Source organism: Prionailurus viverrinus, chromosome D1 (genome assembly GCF_022837055.1).
Source record: "Prionailurus viverrinus isolate Anna chromosome D1, UM_Priviv_1.0, whole genome shotgun sequence".
Taxonomy (NCBI): Eukaryota; Metazoa; Chordata; class Mammalia; order Carnivora; family Felidae; genus Prionailurus; species Prionailurus viverrinus.
The window spans coordinates 82,288,499-82,310,474 of record NC_062570.1 but is presented as its reverse complement, the minus strand read 5'-3'; the positions used below and the strand labels follow the sequence as shown (position 1 = coordinate 82,310,474).

The 21,976-nt window shown below is 38.6% G+C and overlaps 1 protein-coding gene across 1 annotated transcript in view; it reads left to right on the top strand.

The window, feature by feature from the left end:
* LGR4 (leucine rich repeat containing G protein-coupled receptor 4) overlaps positions 1–21,410 on the top strand; it is a 103,375-nt gene extending 81,965 nt beyond the window's left edge. The window contains exons 5-18 of the mRNA XM_047823657.1: positions 3,155–3,370; positions 4,662–4,733; positions 6,473–6,541; positions 7,529–7,600; positions 7,787–7,858; positions 8,459–8,527; positions 10,025–10,096; positions 11,186–11,251; positions 11,968–12,039; positions 13,666–13,737; positions 14,033–14,158; positions 14,998–15,113; positions 15,369–15,452; positions 18,396–21,410. Of these exons, the coding sequence (XP_047679613.1) occupies positions 3,155–3,370; positions 4,662–4,733; positions 6,473–6,541; positions 7,529–7,600; positions 7,787–7,858; positions 8,459–8,527; positions 10,025–10,096; positions 11,186–11,251; positions 11,968–12,039; positions 13,666–13,737; positions 14,033–14,158; positions 14,998–15,113; positions 15,369–15,452; positions 18,396–19,672 (2,455 nt within the window). The 3' untranslated portion in view covers positions 19,673–21,410. The remainder of the gene's footprint in view (positions 1–3,154; positions 3,371–4,661; positions 4,734–6,472; positions 6,542–7,528; positions 7,601–7,786; positions 7,859–8,458; positions 8,528–10,024; positions 10,097–11,185; positions 11,252–11,967; positions 12,040–13,665; positions 13,738–14,032; positions 14,159–14,997; positions 15,114–15,368; positions 15,453–18,395) is intronic.
* The last annotated feature ends 566 nt before the right edge of the window (positions 21,411–21,976 follow it).

The following is a 21,976-nucleotide window of genomic DNA, read 5'->3' as shown; positions in this document are numbered from 1 at the left end:
GGAGTTGCTGGGACCACATTCTGCTGGTTTCTGCTGAGTCTTTGCCCTCTGGATCTCAGTTTATATAGCACCTTGTTAGGGAAGCAAAAATAAGGTAAAAACAGACAGGGAGACAAACCATGAGAGACTCTTAAATACGGATCACAAACTGAGGGTTGCTGGAGGGGAGGGGAGGTGGATGGGGGATGGGCTAAATGGGTGGTGGGCATTAAGAAGGCACTTGTTGGGATGAGCACTGGGTGTTTATGTGTAAGTGATGAATCACTAAATTCTACTCCTGAAATCATTATTACACTATATGTTAACTAACTTGGATTTAAAAAAAATAATAAAGAGAAGAAAAATAAAGAAAAAAAATAACACCTTCTTAGAGATGCTTTTCCTAACCAATACATTTTAACTAACTTCCCTCCCCCTTAGTCTCTATTGTTAATCTTTATCTTGGGACCCTGTTTAGTTGCTTCATAGCATTCTTAAGCACTCTATAATCACTTTTTAAAAAAATATTTACTTGTTTTTGAGAGGCAGAGTGTGAACAGGGGAGGGGCAGAGAGGGACACACAGAATCTCAAGCAGGCTCCAGGCTCTGAGCTGTCAGCACAGAGCCTGACCAACCTGGGGCTCGAACTCAGAAGGGGTGAGACCATGACCTGAGCCAAAGTTGGACGCTTAACCGTCTGAGCCACCCAGGCGACCCTATAAACACTTTTAAAATGTATTATATTGTGGGTCACTCTTCATTAGAATGTCAGTCTCATGAGGACAGGTCTCATGTCTGTGTTCACCATTTTTATCTCTTTTGTGCCTAACAATATGCTCAGTTTAGATGTGTTAAATGAATAGCGATAATTAAATGGTTAATGCAATTAAATTCTACTTATAGTTAGTTACATTATATGGTTGATTATATGTTTATATGTTCGGTGTCTCTTTCTCTAAGTGGAAGTTGTGCAAGGTTGTGAAGTGTGTGTGTGTGTAAGAGAGAGAGAGAGAGAGAGAGAGAGAGAGAGAGAGAGAGAGAGAGAGAATACTATCCACACATTAAAGCAAATCTCCTAAGCAGCTCCATGGCCAGGACTTTGGCAGTCTGTATTTAAAGGGTACCTGTTTCTTCTCAGAGGTAGGTGCTAGAAACTAAACAAGCCTAAAAATGTTTGTTTGTTTTTTAATTTTTTTTTAATGTTTATTTTTGAGAGAGACAGAGTATGAGTGGGGGAGGGGCAGAGAGAGAGGGAGACACAGAATCCGAAGCAGGCTCCAGGCTCTGAGCTGTCAGCACAGAGCCTGATGCGTGGCTCAAATCCATGAGCCATGAGATCATGACCTGAGCCGAAGTCAGACGCTTAACCAACTGAACCACCCAGGGATCAAAATGTTTGTTTCTTTTTTTTTTTTTTTTTTTTTTAAATTTTTTTTTTCAACGTTTATTTATTTTTGGGACAGAGAGAGACAGAGCATGAACGGGGGAGGGGCAGAGAGAGAGGGAGACACAGAATCGGAAGCAGGCTCCAGGCTCTGAGCCATCAGCCCAGAGCCCGACGCGGGGCTCGAACTCGCGGACCGCAAGATCGTGACCTGGCTGAAGTCGGACGCTTAACCGACTGCGCCACCCAGGAGCCCCAAAATGTTTGTTTCTTAAGGCAGCTGCCCGGTTCCCTGTGTTGTCCCCTTTTTTAGTGCTTATCTCGACTTTATCAAAAAGAAGCTACCATCAGATCTTTACCAGGATCAAGGGTCTTTAACCCCTGAGACTCAGACTGGGGCCGGTGTTTCAGAGCAGGGTTCAGCATTTGCCGGGAGGGGAAAGGGGCCACTAGGGCAGGCCCAAAGCTGGAGCAGCAGAAGGAAAGAGACAGATGCAAGCACTGCTCCAAAACTCAGAAATTCCTGACCTCGCCGACTGCCAAACTCCAGGGCTTTAAAAATATGCCGTCATTTTGACTTTTCACGTATTTTGTGTTCTCTAATTTTCACCAGGAAGTCCATGCCTGGGAGGTATGAATTTCAGTAGTGAGGTTGCATCAACATGGGAATTGTGAAGAGGGTTGTCATTTGGCACATAACTGTCCTTTGTCATGTTAACATCAGGGTGTCTTTGGGTTGGAACGTGCTTATTCCAACAATTAGGCCTGATTGTGCCAACAGTAACGTTAGGACATCAGTTTCCAGATTTTTAGATGGGGGCTTAATTTTTTTCTTAAATGTTTATTTATTTTGAAAGAGAGAGGGAGAGCAAGAATCCTGAACAGGCTCCCTGCTGTCAGCACAGAGCCTGAGGCAGGTCTTGATCTCACAAACTGCGAGATCATGACGTGAGCTAAGTCCAGAATTAACAGTTATTAAGAAAACAGCACAGTGTTCACAGGAAACATTAAATAGCTACTCTGATCAGTGTTATTGTGACCTTAAGCCTTCTTTTAAATTTTCCCCAAATTCTGGAATTAAAAGACACCTTGCTAATAAGATGACTCATACTTAAAATCGAGTCCCCATCAGGGACGCCTGGGTGGCTCAGTTAGTTGCGTCTGACTCTTGATTTCAGTGCCAAGAGAAGAGGCGGTTATTTGACTAGTACATGATACCTATAGTTTTAACTTGCCTGCTGGTAAGAAGGATTGTTAGAAGAATCCCTTGAAATGATTTGTTGCTGTAAACTTTTTTTTTTTTTGTAAATATTTCCTTATGTTTTCTCCTTTGGCATCAAGTTAAAATAACAAATTTAATATCAGATCTTAGTTGTAATGTAAAATTTTAAGTACAGTAGCTTATTTACTCAGCTTAGTTTCTTCTTTTTTTTTTTTCTTTCTAGTTTTGTTTTATATAGATTCTGAAACATAAACTTCGATCTAGCTTTGGCCTTTGGCGGGGGGGGGGGGTTCTTTCTTTTTTTCCAACATTGTTTTGCTATAAAGTCACTCTTAGCCAAAGATTCTTGAAAGATTGTTCTGTAGGAAGGGAAAGAACAGACTTCCACCGTATAGTCTTAGAAAATTGGTGCATTTTATGAGACTTTCTAGAGAAATTGAAGAAATAAGGAATGCCATGGCTCCGGCCGTTTTTGTAACTCCTTTCCGTTTTGAAAACGGAGAGCTGTGTGACTTGGCTCCTTCTGCTAGAATTCGTTCTTGAACGTGGTGGTTTCTGTTTCTGTCAGGCGTTTAGATGCCAACCATATTACCTCAGTCCCCGAGGACAGTTTCGAGGGGCTTGCTCAGTTACGACATCTGTGGCTGGATGACAACAGCTTGACCGAGGTGCCCGTGCATCCTCTCAGCAACCTGCCAACCCTGCAGGCACTGACCTTGGCCCTCAACAAAATCTCAAGCATCCCTGACTTTGCATTTACCAACCTTTCAAGCCTGGTAGTTCTGTAAGTATCCATCCCTTTTAATACCTTATGTCTGTGTGAATCTGGGAGCAAAAGCAGATTTCTCGTGACAGATTATTAGGAAAGTACCTCATTTTTTGTTACGCTTCTGAAGAGAGAGCATTTGGGGGAGCTGCCTCTTTTTGCAAAATTAAATGTGCTGACTTTTAAAAACACAAGCTAGGATAATTACAAAATTAAAATCTGATAACTGTTGAACCTCTCTAAAATGTGTGGCCTTTTGTAATCATAACAAGAAATTGGGACATTCAGCAAATACTTGGACAGCTTTTACTTGTGTACCAGCAATGTATCGAGTGTTAAAAGAAGTAGAGTTGTTTTGAGATGATCACAGAAAATAAGTTTGAGTGATATTTCATGTTTTGAACATCTTGTCTTTTCAAAGAATGTATCATTCTCTGTGTTTTTAATCTTTAAAAACTTGGACATAATAAAATGGCATTTCTTTTAAAAGCTGTTACTCGGGCGCACCTGGCTGGCTCAGTTGGTTAAGCTCTGACTTCGGCTCAGGTCATGATCTCACAGTTTGTGAGTTCAAGCCCCGCATTGGGCTCACTGCTGTCAGCTCAGAGTCCACTTTGGATCCTCTCTCTCTCTCTCTCTCTCTCTCTCTCTCTCTCTCTCTTTCCCCCTGCCCCTCCCCACTCACGCTCTCTCTCTGAAAAAATAAAAATAAAAAATAAAATAGGGGCGTCTGGGTGACTCAGTCAGTTAAGTGTACGACCGGCTCAGGTCACGATCTTACGGGTTGTTTGTTCAAGCCCATCTCAGCACAGAGACTGGAGCTTGCTTCAGTTTCTGTGTCTGCCTGTCTCTCTCTGTCCCCCTGCTTGTGCTCTCTCTCTCAAAAGTAAATAAACATTTAAAAAAATTTTTTTTAATAATAATAAAATTAAATCTGTTACTCATTCTCACTGGTGTAAGGTGAGACTCTTCCCTCCATGATGTTTTCCCCCACCTCCTTGCCAAGGGGAGCTCACCACAATTTTACTTCATATAATTAAAAGCTCATGAGAGCTTTTGTTCTGATATGGCTAAATATTAAAGAATCTTCAATGTGTGTACCATTTTCCCACTAGAGATACTTTCTTTTCCCATGTTCAGTGAATCCAAGTCTGTGCAGCGTATATCAAGAAATACACTATTTGTTTTCCATTAGTCAAGGGTTGCAATGTTTAGCCACACTCCTCCTTTAAGCCAATTTAGGCATATGAAACATTATAATAGTTGCTACTGGGTGATTTGAAAGTCATTGTGATCCTTTTTTCCGTAGACATCTTCATAACAATAAAATTAAAAACCTGGGTCAACACTGTTTCGATGGACTAGATAACCTGGAGACCTTGTAAGTTGATTCAGATTTCAGATGGTTATACTGTGATGTTGGTGATGCAATTTTGTATTTCATTGCAGGAGAAGGAAAAAATAATGGTCTTGAGTTCAGCTCACTATTAACTGACTTTAATACATGACTAAATTTTTGCCACCAAATAACATAGTTAGGAATACTAATCTCAGTTTATGATTAAAGATGGCACACAAGTTTGAATTTGATATTTCTTTCAAAAGTACACATAAAAAAAGTGGCTCAATCTGTCAGACTGTCTACTTTCTCAAAAATTTTGGGTCTGTTAAAATGTGCGACAGTTTTGGAACACCGAGCCTTATAAAATTAATTCTGAAAAATCAGCTTTTTTTGTTTGTTTTTTCCATGATCTCAGCTGCCTTACTAATTATTAACACTGGGTTTGAGTACTATCTCTGCTTTCTTAAATGCTAAATGAAATAAAGTTTTCCATTTTGCTTAGGATACTTTTGTTGTTCCCGCTAGTTAAAGTTTGGGAATTCTGGATGTTTCCACTGTACATTGCACCACTGTTTGAACAAAAGACCTTGTGCAGCTATGCATAATCAAGAATAGGATTTTATTTTTGTTGTTTTAGTTTATTTTAGTTGTCTTTATTCAAAGATTTATAGTATTTGCTATTGTGGTGTAATAAATAATTCAGACAATGTCCCAATTAGGTTACTAACATTTGATTGGAATGCTCAGGGCTTGTGATATTTTGTTTAACTGAATATTCTGGTTAGCCTAATTAGAAGACTTAAAATCTCTTAGTTCTTTATGAATCTACTTTCCTGTCCAAACAATGAAAGGATAGTGAACATCAGTGGACATTGGAAGGTGGAAGCTCTTGAAGAAGATAGTTCCAAACTCAGTTCTCCTTTACTAAGTATGTAAATACCAGTGTAGCAGAGGACTGGAAGGAACTGATCCTAGACCACATATACTCTTCCAATTACATTAAAATGAAACTTCTTCTTCCCGGCTAAATTCTTACTTGCCACTTTTCTTTCTGCGTAGAAAAAGAAAACAAAATAGGTCCCTAAAGAGCTGGACTTTTGATTTTGTGTTACTCTCATTCTAAACCATACTAATCCTATCCCATCATGCTCTTTAGGTTATAAAATAAATTAAAACTTAAACACTCAAATTAAGACTTTTTCTTACATGTCACTGTGGCTTTTCTTGCTCCTAATTAATGTAACATTTTCAACAATTTATAACCTGCTTCAGGATGCTAGTGGTGTGAACCCATCCTGGTCCTTGACCTTGTTTGTACTTATCTCAGGTCATCTGCCTGATAGTAGGGCCGAGGTCAGCTGCCCTCATGCCAGAGTTTCAGGAAGCCACTCTAAACCCCAAATGGAAACCGTGCTTTCAGGTTGTTGTCATTTATAAACGGATATTCCATAAATTCTGTTTTATGGTGAACTTCCTGAAGAATGCCATTCAAATGATTTGTTTATTTAGTGCACCAATAATAGGTGATTAAGAATTTCTTGATCTTTTAAAATTAACTTAAAACCATCATAGAAGAATTATGATTCTTTTTTCTATTCACTATTCTAAGAAAGGATATAAATTCAGTTGAGCTACGAGTTTTAAATGGCACTATGGTCAGTGGGGAAAGATTACCATCCAGAGGATGTGATTTTTGTTAAGAATACATTTGTACCAAAATGCCTTATAAATTGTGACCGTTCTTCAGTGTTCTTATATATTTCCCCCATTTTTTCTAGGGACTTGAATTACAATAACTTGGGGGAATTTCCTCAGGCTGTTAAAGCCCTTCCTAGCCTAAAAGAACTGTGAGTATTGCTTTGCTCTCTCTATGCGTGCCATAGGGTCCTTAGAACTCATCACTTCATGTTCCAAGAGTGCGATTTTAAAGCCTCTTTGCTCCACTGCACATACCATAATACCCAGACACACACAAACACATATATGATCATACAGACCAGATGGTGTCAGCGCAGACAGTGTGGAGCCTAGATTTCTGTACCGAGCTTGTTTTGTCTGTACTAAGGTGTCTTCCAGAAACCATAACATACAGTCCCTGCCAGTTAAGAGCTTGCAGTCTCCATGGCACTGGGGAAGCTAACCATGTGAGACTTGCAGATAGCAGTTGTCAGGTAGAAATAAGTGCTAAATGCAGAGGGTAAGTAAATCATTCCAGAAAAAGACCTCATTGAGAATCAGGGTCATTAGAAAAGGCAGTGCTAAAGAGGAGGAATTTGACTGGAGTTAAAAGGATGGAGATAATAAAATAAATGAAAAGATGAGGGGGCATTTTAGATGTTGGATTTGTCAAGGGCAGAGACAGGAGTGTACATAGCATCACAGAGACCTGAGAGATAGCAGCTTTAAAAAGAATTCGGGGGGTGCCTGGGTGGCTCAGTCGGTTAAGCGTCCGACTTCAACTCGGGTCACGATCTCGCAGTCCGTGGGTTCGAGCCCCGCGTCGGGCTCTGGGCTGATGGCTCGGAGCCTGGAGCCTGCTTCAGATTCTGTGTCTCCCTCTCTCTCTGACCCTCCCCCATTCATGCTGTCTCTCCCTGTCTCAAAAATAAATAAACATTAAAAAAATTTTTTTTTTTAAATAAATAAATAATTCGGTATGGTCCCGGAAAGGATGAGATAGAATAAAAAATTTGGTTTCCTCACATTTTTGAAATTTTCATGTAGTTGTTCTCAGCTGTGTTTCACATAACACTGAACAGGACTAGATACTCGAGTTTTAACTTATTTCACAAGGGGACATGTATTTCAAAAATATTTTTCTCCTACCTTTTTAGGTTATTTCATAGTAATTCTATTTCTGTTATCCCTGATGGAGCATTTGATGGTAACCCACTCTTAAGAACCATGTAAGTAGTTCTGAAAGCTTCTTTTAATATTTAATCATGTAAAGCATGTCTGTATGATGCCAGACATTTTGATGAAGAATGAGTGAAAATTCAGGATTTTAGATCTATGGACTTTGTGAACATAGGTTTAGTGTTGGAGGGCTTGTGAATATATGAAAACTTTACTTTTTTGTGGTGTTTTTACAGACATTTGTATGATAATCCTCTGTCTTTTGTGGGAAACTCCGCATTTCACAATTTATCTGAACTGCATTCCTTGTAAGTATTACACAAATTCTAAAACAAGCCTGAATCTTTATGCAATTGCTTTAATGGAAAACTAGAATGTATTATTGTAGCTCCAGAAGACAAAACTCTCCCCCCCTTCACCCCACTCCTTTGGGTGAAAGTCCAAAGGGCAGTTCTGAAAATTGATGATGGTTCTTATTTATGTGAACTCTTGGCCAAATTATCACACTCTCAGGTACATTCAAGAATTGAAACTGATTTTATTTTTAGGTGTAATAGTGCTGTTATTTTATTTTATTTTATTAATTAATTAATTTATTTTAACGTTTATTTATTATTGAGAGAGAGAGAGAGAGAGACAGAGCATGAGCAGGAGAGGGTCAGAGACAGAGGGAGACAGAATCTGAAGCAGGCTCCAGGCTCTGAGCTGTCAGCACAGAGCCCAACACGGGGCTTGAACTCACAAACCGTGAGATCATGACCTGAGCCAAAATCTGACTCTTAACTGACTGAGCCACCCAGGCTCCCCAATAGTGCTGTAATTTTAAACTGTTCAAAAAAAAATAAAATGAAAATATCGTGTATGAAAATTTCTCATTTTAAATTACTTTTTCTCTCCCAATTTCCTAGAGTCATTCGAGGCGCAAGCATGGTACAGCAGTTCCCCAATCTGACTGGAACCGTCCACCTGGAAAGTCTGTAAGTGCGGCTGTTTGAAGAAGGATAGGGTAGAAATGACATGCTGGCCTGCTCTCAGGGTGCCAGTGGTTTTTGGGGTTGGGGATGATGATGGTGTTGATTCCTACAGTATCTCTTTGGGCATATCATGCATGGATATGGATATATTGGGTTTGGGCTCAGTCACCTCAGGTAGAATAGAGCCTCATGTATGGAGATTAGATCCAAAAAGCTCACTGAAAATATGAGGCAGTAACTAAACGCCAAATTCCAAGCAGTGCTTTAGGAATTCAGAAGTGGAGCAGTTGATGTAGACTATCAGGGAAAGCGTTAGGGAGAAGGTATAGTTTCAAAATCGAATACTGCCAGGTTTTCAGAGCTGGGTCTTTTAATTAGAAAGGCAGGATTTAGCAAAATGGGGAATACTGAAAATTTTCTCAGGGATGATGTAACAGACGTGCATATGTAGCTAGAATTGCATGTCTATAATGGAATGCGGTGTGATATGGAGAAATTTGGAAAATCGTTTGGGTCACAGTTTTAAAATGGCAACCCTTGAACATTGAACATTTGGTCATGGCACAGCTTCCCAGTAAGTGGTCTGTGAATGGGGTACATACACATCTAAGCCCTTTCTGACCTCAGCTCTCCAGACAGCCAAGAGGAGCCTGAGGCTGCTAAAGGCCTCCAGCCACAAGGAGCCTCACGTAAATGTTACGATTTTCCAATGTGCCAAAATAAAAGAAAAAAGAGGTTGGGAAGCACTGGGCTCGGGGTTAAACTTGACTTGTTAAGGTAGTTTGGATATAGGAGGGTAAGAGAGACTAGAATTGGGAAGAACCACAAGGAGGCCATGGGTATAATCCCCTTGCTAAATGAGTGCATTTAACACCGCTGGCATTCCTCCATGTGGACTGAGATTTCTCCACCTCCATCTGCTTCATTTCACATGTGATTCGATAGTGCTAATAAAAATGAAGAGAGGGTCAAATGCTGGAGACACGAAAAAGGAAGGAAGCACAGGAATTGGGACTGACTGCAGATGGGAACATGGGAAGGGAGGGAGGAAGAGAACATTTTATTCATAACAGTGAGTCAGGTTGCCCGAAAACACAGAAACCAGGTTTGGGGGCAGGATGCCAAGGTAGCTTCGCATGTTTTGGGGGTGAGGTGGTGTTGCAGGTGATTGTAGTCAGGCGGGAACTATGGATAAGTGTTTTTCTGTTGGTCCACGTGAGAAATCAGGCTTGACGTCTGGACAATATAAACATCTCCTGTCACAAGCTTTTCTGCCTGACTATGAAAATGAGATCCGTAACAGAGGCTTAATCCATCTGAGGCCTAATCCATCTTCCCACATGCCTGACTTTAAGGAGTAAGTAGGCAGTGGGATACAGAGACTCTAGTTCATATGCAAATATGTGAAAAAAATGTTTCTTTTTCTACGCGAGAATAGCATTTTGTTTACCATCTGAACTTGAACGATTCCATTTCTTAGATGAACAATGTTTTCCACAGGACCTTGACAGGCACGAAGATAAGCAGCATATCCAGTAATTTGTGCCAAGAACAAAAGATGCTTAGGACTTTGTAAGTTGGGTCCCTCTTCCCTTCATATACTTTTTCTTTTATGTACTTCACGTATATTGAGTTTTATTTTGGGTCCACTATTTTCATTAGCTGATTTTAAGGTAGAATTATGTCTTATTTGTTCCCTTTATGGAAATGAGCAGGTGTTTTAGTGGCCCAAGGGTAGGTAATGTTTATTTCAATTTGGTTTTTAGGGTTATGTATATGTCATACATCTTGTGACTTTGAACAAAGTAAAACCAGACTAGTCTCTTCCTTGTATTTTTCTTATCTGGGCTTTCTTGCCCTTAATTCTAGATGCCCTGGGACTGTCAGCTCTCCACCTCTTTCTGTTTTATCCAGAACTTAAGCAGAGCCCAAATCTTTCTTGGATCAGGAACCAATTAAGCATGGAGCTTTCCAAAAAATTTCAACTACCCTGGAAAGTAAGGAAGTAAAAATGTCATAAGAGCAAACAATTAAGTTACTAAGTTGTTAATAAGTATTCAGGGGAGAGAGATAGTAACAAAATAAGTGACTGATTGATTAAACAAATCATTAAATCATGTCACGGAATATCAAGCACAGTGATCACTATGGAGGAAACACTGCAGTGGGATTAAGTTAGAGTTAACGAGTCCCTATATTTGGTTTAATATACATTTTTTTGAAAATGTGAGTTATGTATACCACTCCTTAAAGCTTTATAATTAACATAGAAATTATTTATGGTATAAACAAAATTATAAAAATATAAATTAAAAACCACATAAATCTACCACTTAGACATAATTTTGATATATTTTCCATATCTGTATATTTTATATGCTTAATGTTTTTGATAGTTTTATTTTAAAATTTTGAAACATTTTAAGTGTTTTTAATATATTTTATATTGTCTGTACTCAACATTATATACTTCAAGTTTGCAATCTTAAGCATGTTATATCACTCTAGAAACTTACAAGTCTTAGAAAAAAAAATAGATGATTTTCTTCAGGCATCTGTCTTTATTACAGATCTTAGTGCTGTTTTCAATACTGAGTACAGCTCTTTTAATTTAGTATTCTGATAACACAGAATTAATTTGTTAATTTTCATTGTTTTAAGGGACTTGTCTTACAACAATATAAAAGACCTTCCAAGCTTTAATGGTTGCCATGCTCTGGAAGAAATGTAAGTTGGTCTTGAACTTACTCTTTTTGCTGTGGTTTATGGTTGATTCATTGAACATTTCCTATTTTAAATAATGGCTTTACCATCAGGAAATTAGAAATATTAAAGAAATAAATGCATATAATCAGGTATCCCTGTGAATAAATGTCATATTCTACTAGTTGTGGCCATACAACCAGCATTTATTAGGTACTTACCAGGCATTCTATGAGACAGTACAGCAGGAGGGCTGTCTACACACACACAAAAACAAACAAACAAACAAAAACTGTTCCTGGTTGTTGAGGGAAATCAAACCCAGATACCCACTGTGTACCTATAAGTTTTGATGGAAGTTGGTTGGGAGATGGGGAGAGGAAGGCACTAATTCTCCCGTCACTGATCCCTTTCTTTACCTTTCCTGTAGCCTTCTCTCCATGGTACTTGGTATGGTTGTACTGTCTTGGGTCCTTTTTTACCATGTTGTCTTCCTGCTCTCCTGAATGGGGTTGGTAAGGAATTTAGCTAGTGTACATTAACTCCCAGCATAAATTGGGATGGCATACCAATTAGTCTAACCCTTTCATGTTATTGATGAGGAAATGGCAGTTCTCTTACTTTCAACAAAATCAAGGTTATTTATGAATGAGTATTTAAACTTAGACAAAGTTTAAGAAATGTTATCTTTCAAAATTGAAAATAATTTTTCTCTTTTTTCCTTCATTTTTTTTCCTTAGTTCTTTGCAACGTAATCAGATCCACCAAATAAAAGAAGGTACATTTCAAGGCCTGATATCTCTGAGGATTCTGTAAGTTTCTCTTTGATTATTAGAAACAACTAAAATTTTTGTCAAGTTATAAATTAATCTATCATTATAATTCCCATTATAGATATACTTAAAGATGTGATTTGTTATGTGTAAATGTTGTTCAAATTTTACCACGTGGTACTTTATAAATGATCTAACTTTCAGTATTTTTTGCCTTAGCTGATTTATGCTGTTGTATGTTGGTAAGTGAAATGGTGTAATGTATACAACCTGAGAGATGGAGCTTGTTGGTTTCCTAGTCACAGTGATGAGGTTTGCCAATCCATTAGAGCAGCGGGTAGGCAAACTATAGCCTGTGGGCCGGGTCCAGCCTGCCTTCTGTTTTTGTAAATTAAGTTTTATTGGAACACAGCCACGCTCTTTTAAATGTTGTCTAACACTGCTTTAACCATACGATGGCAGAGTTGAAGAGTTGGAGTAGAGAATATATGACCTAGAGGTGAAAATATTTACTACTTGGCCCTCTACAGGAAAAATTTGCAGACCCTCACACTGGGGTATATATCATAACAAATATAGCTAATGTGCAACAGACGCACTCATTTGAAAAGTATATTTGTAGTTGAGTGTATATTTGTGCCAAGTTTTCCATTAAGCAGTTGGTGATATAGAGGTGGCTAAGACAGGCCTTGTCCCTGTATTTATAGAACATTAGTGCAGAAAACACAATATGCTAAAATAGTGAATATTTTTAAAATACAGAACAAATTTGAAAAATTGAAGGCGAAGTGAAATTACATATATTGATTCCTGTCTTCCAATAGATCCCAGTAAGAAACAGAAAATAATTTCTACTACAAAGTATTTTATTAGAGATTGGGATCTTTTCTTGTGGCTGACAGTCTTACTGTGTGTGGGTCTGGGCAGTAGCGAGGAAGGGATCTGGCTCCTAGCTGCAGTCACTTGTAGAGCACCGATAAGCGACAACAGTGAAAAGCTGTCCTTTTTTTTGATTCGAAATCAAGTTTGCCGAATTGTCCTGTTATCCGGGAGATGTCTTTAAATTTCCCTTAATGCTCAGTTTAAGTGTGGTTGCAGATTATTTGTTTTATTAATTCTGCAATATCAGAATTTCTCAGGGTGTGTTTCTGAATACAGTACAGCTCTGGTGTTGATATGATTTTTATTTCCTGCTTGGGAAAGAATGATATCTGAAGCCCTTCTGGAATGCTCTTGTTGACATATTGATTATTTGTCTTCCCTCAGGGCCTTATCACTGACCTTTGAGAAAGCAAATAGTATGAAACCTGTTTTTATTTTCAGCTTTGTCAGGAGCTGAGTTTTTCCTCACCTACTTAATAGTACCAAAGGTTATATCATATCATTTATATTTTTGAACTGGTACCAGAAGGATAAGGTGGAGAAAATTCACAACTGTTTTGAAACAGGTGCCAACTAGAATTATTGCTCCGTGGAACCCATTCCAAGAAATAGATTTTTGTGAAGGAGAAGAATTCAACATAAACATGGAGTTGTTGGGCGAGATTAATAAGATTTATTATCTTATCAGGGATACTGTGACTACCTCAAATACCAAAGTATAGTCAGAGTAACTGCAGTTTGAATTTATTTGAAAAGATTAACATGTTATTCTTATAATTGCAGAGATCTGAGTAGAAACCTGATCCATGAAATTCACAGCAGAGCTTTTGCCAAGCTTGGGTCAATAACTAACCTGTAAGTTGATGATTTTATGCAGTAATGTCCTGAAAGTAATAGTCTACAGAAACTTGTGTTTTGGCATTGTCCTATCAAAATATTTTTTTCTGTTTAGTTGCTCCCTTGTATAAATGCTAAAGCCGCAGTGATATAGTGACACCTTCTAGGAAGGCAAGATGAATGCCAGAACTATTGTTTCGGCACGCCTGAACTTCCTCTTAGAGCTCTAGTATTTATGATGTTTACACATGTACAGAGGTTTTTGTGTAATTTGCATCTTCGGAGTTAATTTAAAGTCTCATTCACATTTTAGAGATGTAAGTTTCAATGAATTAACTTCATTTCCTACGGAAGGCCTGCATGGGCTAAATCAGCTGAAACTTGTTGGCAACTTCAAGCTACAAGAAGCCCTAGCAGCAAAAGATTTTGTTAATCTCAGGTGCGTTTTTGCTTATTTTTCTTTTTTATTGGGGTTATGGTGCACCCCTAAAATATAGAGTAGGCTAGTTTTGGGCTGTGGTTCCCAGATTTTCTGGGAGGCCATAAGTTAAGAGTATTTTCTACCTCAGTCCTCACAAATTTGGTAAAAAAAAAAAAAAAAAAAAGAACATGAGCATTATACCTTAGTTTTTGAGAACATGAATTTCCAGCCCTTGAGGCTGTCAGGAGATAATGTAGCCATTCATCAGACTGGTTTTTTATACAGTAGATTTGTCATGAACAATGTGGGGAGAACCACATAAGTGTGAACGTACAGAAAATTGATACAGAGTGTAATACTTCATAGAGATATTTGATATAGTAGAGACAAGGCTTGGGGATATTACTGTGGGAGAAGAAAATAAATATTTTTATTACACTTATGTGAACAAAGTAAATTCATTTAATGGTGTAAAGTCACAAATGATCTGGGACATTAATATGAAATGAAACTACCAGTATCCTATGATAAATTAAGCATGGTAAATTCACGTATAAAGGGAGTCTGATAAGATTTCACTTTAAATTGCGGTATTACTCCTAAGTTGTAAATATGGTTTGTTTTAAATTCAGCTTTTAAAAGCACATCTTATATGAAAAGAGAAATTCATGGTGTCACCTACCTGAGTTCTTTTCGCAGATGAGGAAACTGAGGCCCAGAGAGGCTAATGACCAGTTTTTAAAGCATGTGACAGTCAGGTCTGACTCCTAGGGCACTTAAACATTGAAATACTTTTTACAAAACAAAAGCATGTCTGTGAAGTTGTTCTTCAATGTAGATTTTGCAATTTTCTCCAGGTCTTTATCAGTACCATATGCTTATCAGTGCTGTGCATTTTGGGGCTGTGACTCTTATGCACATTCAAACATGGAAGATACCAGCCTCCAGGACCACAGTGTGGCAAAGGATAAAGGCGAGTGCATGTACTTTTTAAAGTAGAATGTGCTTTATGGCATTAATTCAAGTCTCTGTTATTGTAATCATTTTTGAAGAATAAATAGGAAATATGTGAGAAAACGGCATAGACTGTGTTACTTGCATCTTTAGTATGTTATTAAGCCTCATGGAAGCTGAACTCAACTCATGTACAAGAGAGAAGATTGCAGGAAAGTATGGTTCTTTTGAACTGCATAAAACTGGAATTAAGCAGTTTACGTTATCTATTCAGGTCCCACGGGTGCAGCGGGTGTCACAAGCAGTGCAGAGAATGAAGAACACAGTCAAATAATTATCCACTGTACGCCCTCCACAGGTATGCCCAACACATTTTGCTGTAGTGTCTTGCTCTAAATAAACATTAGGCACATAGAACTAAAACTTGGGGGCGGGCTGTGATTTTTTGTAACAGGAGTGGTGCTAGATGATCTCACAAGGCCTTCTGCCTCAAGCAGTGGTCTGCATACCAGGAGCTTAGGTGTCCCTTGCAGAATCTCTGTCCCAGACTTATTGACTCAGAGTCTTCGTGTTACCTAGTTCCCTGGAGGGTTATGCGCATGCAAAATCGAGAAGCACTTTCTGAATGCTTCTTTAACTCTAGCGACCAGTTCTAGGACTTACTGATCTGCAAGGATTTTTAGTGTAACCTTTTTTTTTTTTTTAATGCAACTTTGATTTTCCTTTTCTTTCTACTTTATTTCATTGAACTTCAGTGGGCTTGGGAAAGTTACTAAAATGAGACCACATATTTGGTTGTGACCATAATGTTGGACTCTGCCTCATCTATCAGGGAAGATAGATTTGGAATTTTACTGTAAAAGAAAAAAAATAAATAATTGGCTAACTGGTGTGCTATGAAGTAGAATTTTTTTTTAATATAATAACATGGGATGATCTGAATATTGAGTTTATAACTCAGAATCAAAAGTATTGTGGACTTTCTAATGATGACTGCTGAATTGTGAGCTTTTTAAGGGGCTGTGTATGTATTCTTTTAATACTTAGCACAGTGCCTGTGTTGAGAATGAGCTTAAAGTGACCAGATGAGCAAATGGAATTGGCAAGAATCATTTCAGCATAGGCAGTGTATATTATCTAGGTTCTGAATTAATTGTTGGAAGTTAAGAGGGTGGATGCTCACTGGCCTGATTGGGGCTCTTGTATTAGAGAATGTGCATAAGGAACTGACAACCCAATGAGAAGGGAACAGCTTTGTTAAAGAGGAGACTAGACCTGAACAGGCAGGGATTAAATTTCCTCTACACTGAATTTAAACCTTAGTCAGGAAAAAAGTTGGTCTAAGATTCCTCCCCACTCCCCCCACTGCGGTAGAGTTACGCTGCGGGCTTGACTCCCCACTCAGCTGTAGTAACACACAGACCCCCATGTGCTCACGCAGAAGCAGGGAGTAGCAGAGAGTGGGATCCATCTGTTAGAACTGGAGGAGGCAGCCAGTTTTCAGACAGTGACTGGGTGGAGCCTGCTTCCCAGGGGAGAGTATCTCCACCTACCAGACACTTCCAAAAGGAAGTCCTGTTCTCTCAGGTCAGATGAGCTACTCCTTCTTCCTTGAAGGAAGATGAGTTCAGATACAGAGATAAAGGTGGAAGCTTCCTCCTAACATTTCCTAAGGGGGTGGGGGGGGGGGGAGGATAAAAATTTTTTTAAGTTTCTTGTGATATTTGGAAGTCAGATAGATATAAATGTTGCTGAGCTGGCTTGTAAGGTCTGTGAATGTCTCAGCAATTTAAAATGTGGGATGTATCAAAGTTCATGACAGTTCAGAAAGATACATCAGAACATGTGTTTTAGGCAATTGTAATACATAGTTTTCTTGAGCTTTGTAAACAAAATTTAGTTTTCCTTTACTAATTTTAAAATAAAATAGTTGTCATTTGTGACATAACTAGCCAGTCAAAGTACATACAATTTAGTTACTAAATTAGTTCTTGCAATTCTAGTTTAAATTTCACAGGGTTTTATTGGATGTGGCTTTGTATGAATAGCTAACATCAGTGTGGTTTTGTCCTCACTCTATTTATTGTCTTATTGAATAACTTTTGTCAAGTCTATTGAACACTTTGACGTCTCAATTTCTCTGGATGGAAAGTGGGCATAATTATACCTATTTTAATCTGCTTCATCAGATTGCCCTTGAAAGCCACATATATACATGTACATACATACACATACATAATTTCTAAAAGCTGTATTGGGACTGGGAAGTAGGAAGAAAAGGACCTAGGGGCACCTGGGTGGCTCAGTTGCTTAAGCGGCTGACTTAAGCTCAGGTCGTGATCTCACGGTTCGTGAGTTCTAGCCCCGCATTGGGCTCTGTGCTGACAGCTCAGAGCCTGGAGCCTGCTTCAGATTCTGTGTCTCCTTCTCTCTCTGCCCCTCTCCCGCTTGTGCTGTTTCTCTCTCTCTCTGAAATAAATAAATATTAAAAAAAAAAAAAAGAAAGAAAAGAAAAGGACCTAGTATTTATAGAAGTCCACCTCTGTACCTAGTAACTTTCTTGCATATCTCATGGATGTAATTTTATTTAAGCTACACAATGCTATAAAATAGGCATTATTGTCCACAAGTGAGAAAATGAAATTTATAGAGGTTTAAGTTGCTTTCTTAAGGAGGAGTAGCAAGTTATGAACCCCATATTAAAGCCCTAGTTTATCTAATTCCAAGCCTTCAGTGTATCAAGTACTTATCATATATGAGGCACTGTCCTATATATATATATATATATATATATATATATATATATATATATATGCATATATATGCATTTGGTATGATTTTATCAAATATTTAATAAAAGAAATTAAAGTCAGTTATTTTTATTTAAAAATTTTAAAATATGCCTCAATGGTAGTAATTTTATTATTATTTTTTAGCTTTATTTATTTATTTTGAGAGAGAGAAGGAGAGAGAGAATTCCAAGCCGTGTCCACATTGCCAGCACAGAGCCCAATGCAGGGCTCAACCCCACGAACCGTGAGATCATGACCTGAGCCAAAACCAAGAGTCTGATGCTTAGCTGACTGAGCCACCCAGGCACCCCCAAATCAGTTATTTTTAAAATAGCCTAGTCCAGTGACTAAAATATCTAAGAAAGAGTCATCTTTTCAGTTTGGTTCAATTCAGTTGTAGCAGCAGATTTAATTATGCTAGATTAACCATCCTTATTTTTCTTGCAGTCCAGAGCGTACGGGAATATGGTGTTTTCTAAATTGTCTTTTATTTCTCTCTCTTGTTTTAGGTGCCTTTAAGCCCTGCGAGTACTTACTGGGAAGTTGGATGATCCGTCTTACCGTGTGGTTCATTTTCCTGGTTGCAGTGTCTTTCAACCTGCTGGTCATTTTAACCACATTTGCATCTTGTACATCACTGCCTTCCTCCAAACTGTTCATAGGCCTCATTTCTGTATCCAACTTATTCATGGGAGCTTACACCGGCATCTTAACTTTTCTGGACGCCGTGTCCTGGGGCAGATTTGCTGAATTTGGCATTTGGTGGGAGATTGGCAATGGGTGCAGGATAGCCGGGTTTCTTGCAATTTTCTCCTCCGAAAGTGCCATATTTCTATTAATGCTGGCAGCTGTCGAAAGAAGCTTATCTGCAAAAGATGTCATGAAAAACGGGAAAAGCCGTTGTCTCAAGCACTTCCGGGCTGCTGCCCTTCTAGCTTTTCTGGGAGCTGCAGTGGCAGGCTGTTTTCCACTTTTCCACAGTGGGGAGTATTCTGCCTCACCCCTCTGCTTGCCATTCCCCACGGGAGAAACGCCATCTCTAGGATTCACTGTAACCTTAGTGTTGTTAAACTCCCTAGCGTTTTTATTAATGGCCATCGTCTACACAAAACTGTACTGCAACTTGGAAAAGGAGGACCTTTCAGAGAACGCACATTCTAGCATGATTAAGCACGTTGCCTGGCTCATCTTCACCAACTGCATCTTTTTTTGCCCCGTTGCGTTTTTCTCCTTTGCGCCGTTGATCACTGCGGTCTCCATCAGCCCTGAAATTATGAAGTCTGTCACTCTGATCTTCTTCCCGTTGCCCGCTTGCCTGAATCCAGTCCTCTATGTGTTCTTCAACCCAAAGTTTAAAGACGACTGGAAGTCACTGAAGCGACACATTACCAAGAAGAGCGGATCGGTGTCAGTGTCCATCGGTAGCCAGGGTGGCTGCGTGGAACAGGATTTCTACTATGACTGTGGCGTGTACTCGCATTTGCAGGGTAACCTGGCCGTGTGTGACTGCTGTGAGTCCTTTCTTTTGACAAAGCCAGTGTCCTGCAAACACTTAATAAAATCACACAGCTGTCCTGCATTGGCGGTGGGTTCTTGCCAAAGACCGGACAGCTATTGGTCCGACTGTGGCACGCAATCCGCCCACTCTGATTATGCAGACGAAGAGGATTCCTTCGTCTCGGACAGTTCGGACCAGGTGCAGGCCTGCGGACGAGCCTGCTTCTATCAGAGTCGAGGATTCCCTTTGGTGCGCTATGCTTACAATCTACCGAGAGTCAAAGACTGAACTGGTGTGTTTGTAACTGTTTCCCCCATCAACCAAAATCACAGCATTTAGAGAAGAACCCTGGTCTGACCTTTCATCTGGGAAGCACTTCTGGGATCACTGCCTGGTGTGTCACTTAGAAGGAGGAGAAAGGGGGCAGTTGATTTCTGAAACCAGACGTTCTCAAGGAACAAGTGCCTAACCTGTCAGTCGATGGAAAATGCAACGTGCAAACAATGTGTGGTCTATTTGGGACAAGTTTATAACTTGAAAAATTTTATGTATATCATAGCAATATCATGTTAGGTTTTCCTGATCCACGAGAAGCAGATTTATACCGATTTCTGAACTAAGCACAAGGTGAACAACAGCTGTTAATATTTTTTTAAGAATATTTTAAAATGTGATTTTATGTAGCTAAGAAAAAGTCTTGCTAATTTTACCTAATGGTTCATCATTAATCTCAGGACAACTTAACTGCAGGGCCAAAAAAGGGATTGTCTCCCAGGTAAAACTGTGAGAACAGAAGAGTAGGCATCGCCTGATTGCATTTTCTGGTCCCATCTTTCACACAACAGAATCATAAATTCTGTTTAAGTGATTTATAAACCTAAAACCTGAAGATGTTTTTAAAACAATATTAACAACTGTTAGATTTTAAAAGAATAGCTGAACGTGTGTTTTCAGTGCTCACGCTTCGCTGTGGTGCAAACCCAGTAATTTTGCCCTCAGTGTCTTGTGACCACACTAGGAAAAAGTAAAGGACTCATTGTTGTGTGGGTTTGGTAGATTTGGCTAAACTACTAACTGATATGGGATTTTAATAGTATCTGAGGGACTTGATGGCTCTGTGGAATGTTCTCGTTAAAAAACATTTCTTAGTATCATTGGCTGAACCGACATTTTCCAATTTTGTTGGTATGTTATCTACATATAGTTTGAATTACGCAGAAAATAAACAGTGGTAAATTATTGTATTAAGTTGGAAGAAATTGGGAGTAATTATGACACAAAGCACTTATAATTATTTCTTAGTGAGCTGGATTCTCCTGAACCTGTGCTGTTACATGGTAGCTTCCATACATTTTCCCCTTACTGTGATTTAAATGCAAAAGAGCCTATGCTACAGTTCAGATACTGTGTCCTTGTGAGATAAAACAAATCTGTCATTTAAGAAAAAGAATAAAGCTTAGGCCTGTGTCTTTAACAATTAAAAATTTTACTTGATTCTTATCTATGGACTTTTGACATGTCACTATGTGGAGTCTTAAAGTTATAAATGTTTTTTGAACCATATGCTAAATCAATAGCAAACCCACTGCCATATTAGTTATTCAGGATATACTAAAAAACATTAAGCTAGTTTGCAGTTTAATAGTTAAACTGTATATAATGTGCATATAATGAATTTTTATCTTATGTAAATTATTTTTAGAACACAAGTTGGGAAATGTGGCTTCTGTTCATTTCGTTTAATTAAAGCTACCTCCTAAACTGTAGTGGCTGCCAGTAGCAGAATGTTAAATTGTGGTTTATATACTTTTTTTTGCCTTGTAAATAGTCTTGGTTGTACATTGTCAGTGTAATAAAAACAGAATCTTTGTATATCAAAATCATGTAGTTTGTATAAAATGCGGGAGGGATTTATTTACAGTGTGATGTAATTTTGTAAGGCCAACTATTCACAAGTTTTTAAAGTTGCTATCATGTTTGTTTATTTACACATCTGATAAATATTAAATCATAACTTGGAAAAAAATCTAGCTAGAAGTGTTTTTTCTCCAAAATTCAAGTTACCGAAAACTTCACATTTCATTTAAAACATAGAATAGCAGATACCTCAACTATGTGGTAGGTTGTGCTATACATGTAGTGGGAAACACTATTGCAACTTGAGTCTGAATGATAACTCGTGGAAAACAAATTGTGAAATTTAAGAGACTACCATTAATTAGGTCTTTGTTTAAAAGCAAATGATTGGGGATCCTAGCTAGCTTAGCTGGTGGAGCGTGCAACTCTTCATCTCGGGGTTGTAAATTCAAGCCCCACCACCTTGGATGTAGAGATTACTTTTTTTAAAAAAATTTTTTAATGTTTATTTATTTTGGGGGGTGGCACAGTGTGAGTAGGGGAGGGGTAGAGAGAGAGAATCTCAGGGAAGCTCCATGCTGTCCGCACAGAGCCTGATGTGGGGCTTGAACTGAACTCACAAATGGTAAGATCATGACCTGAGCTGAAACCAAGAGTTGGACGCTTAATGGACTGAGCTACCCAGGCATCCTGGATGTAGAGATCACTTTAAAAAACTAAATAATAAAAGCAAAT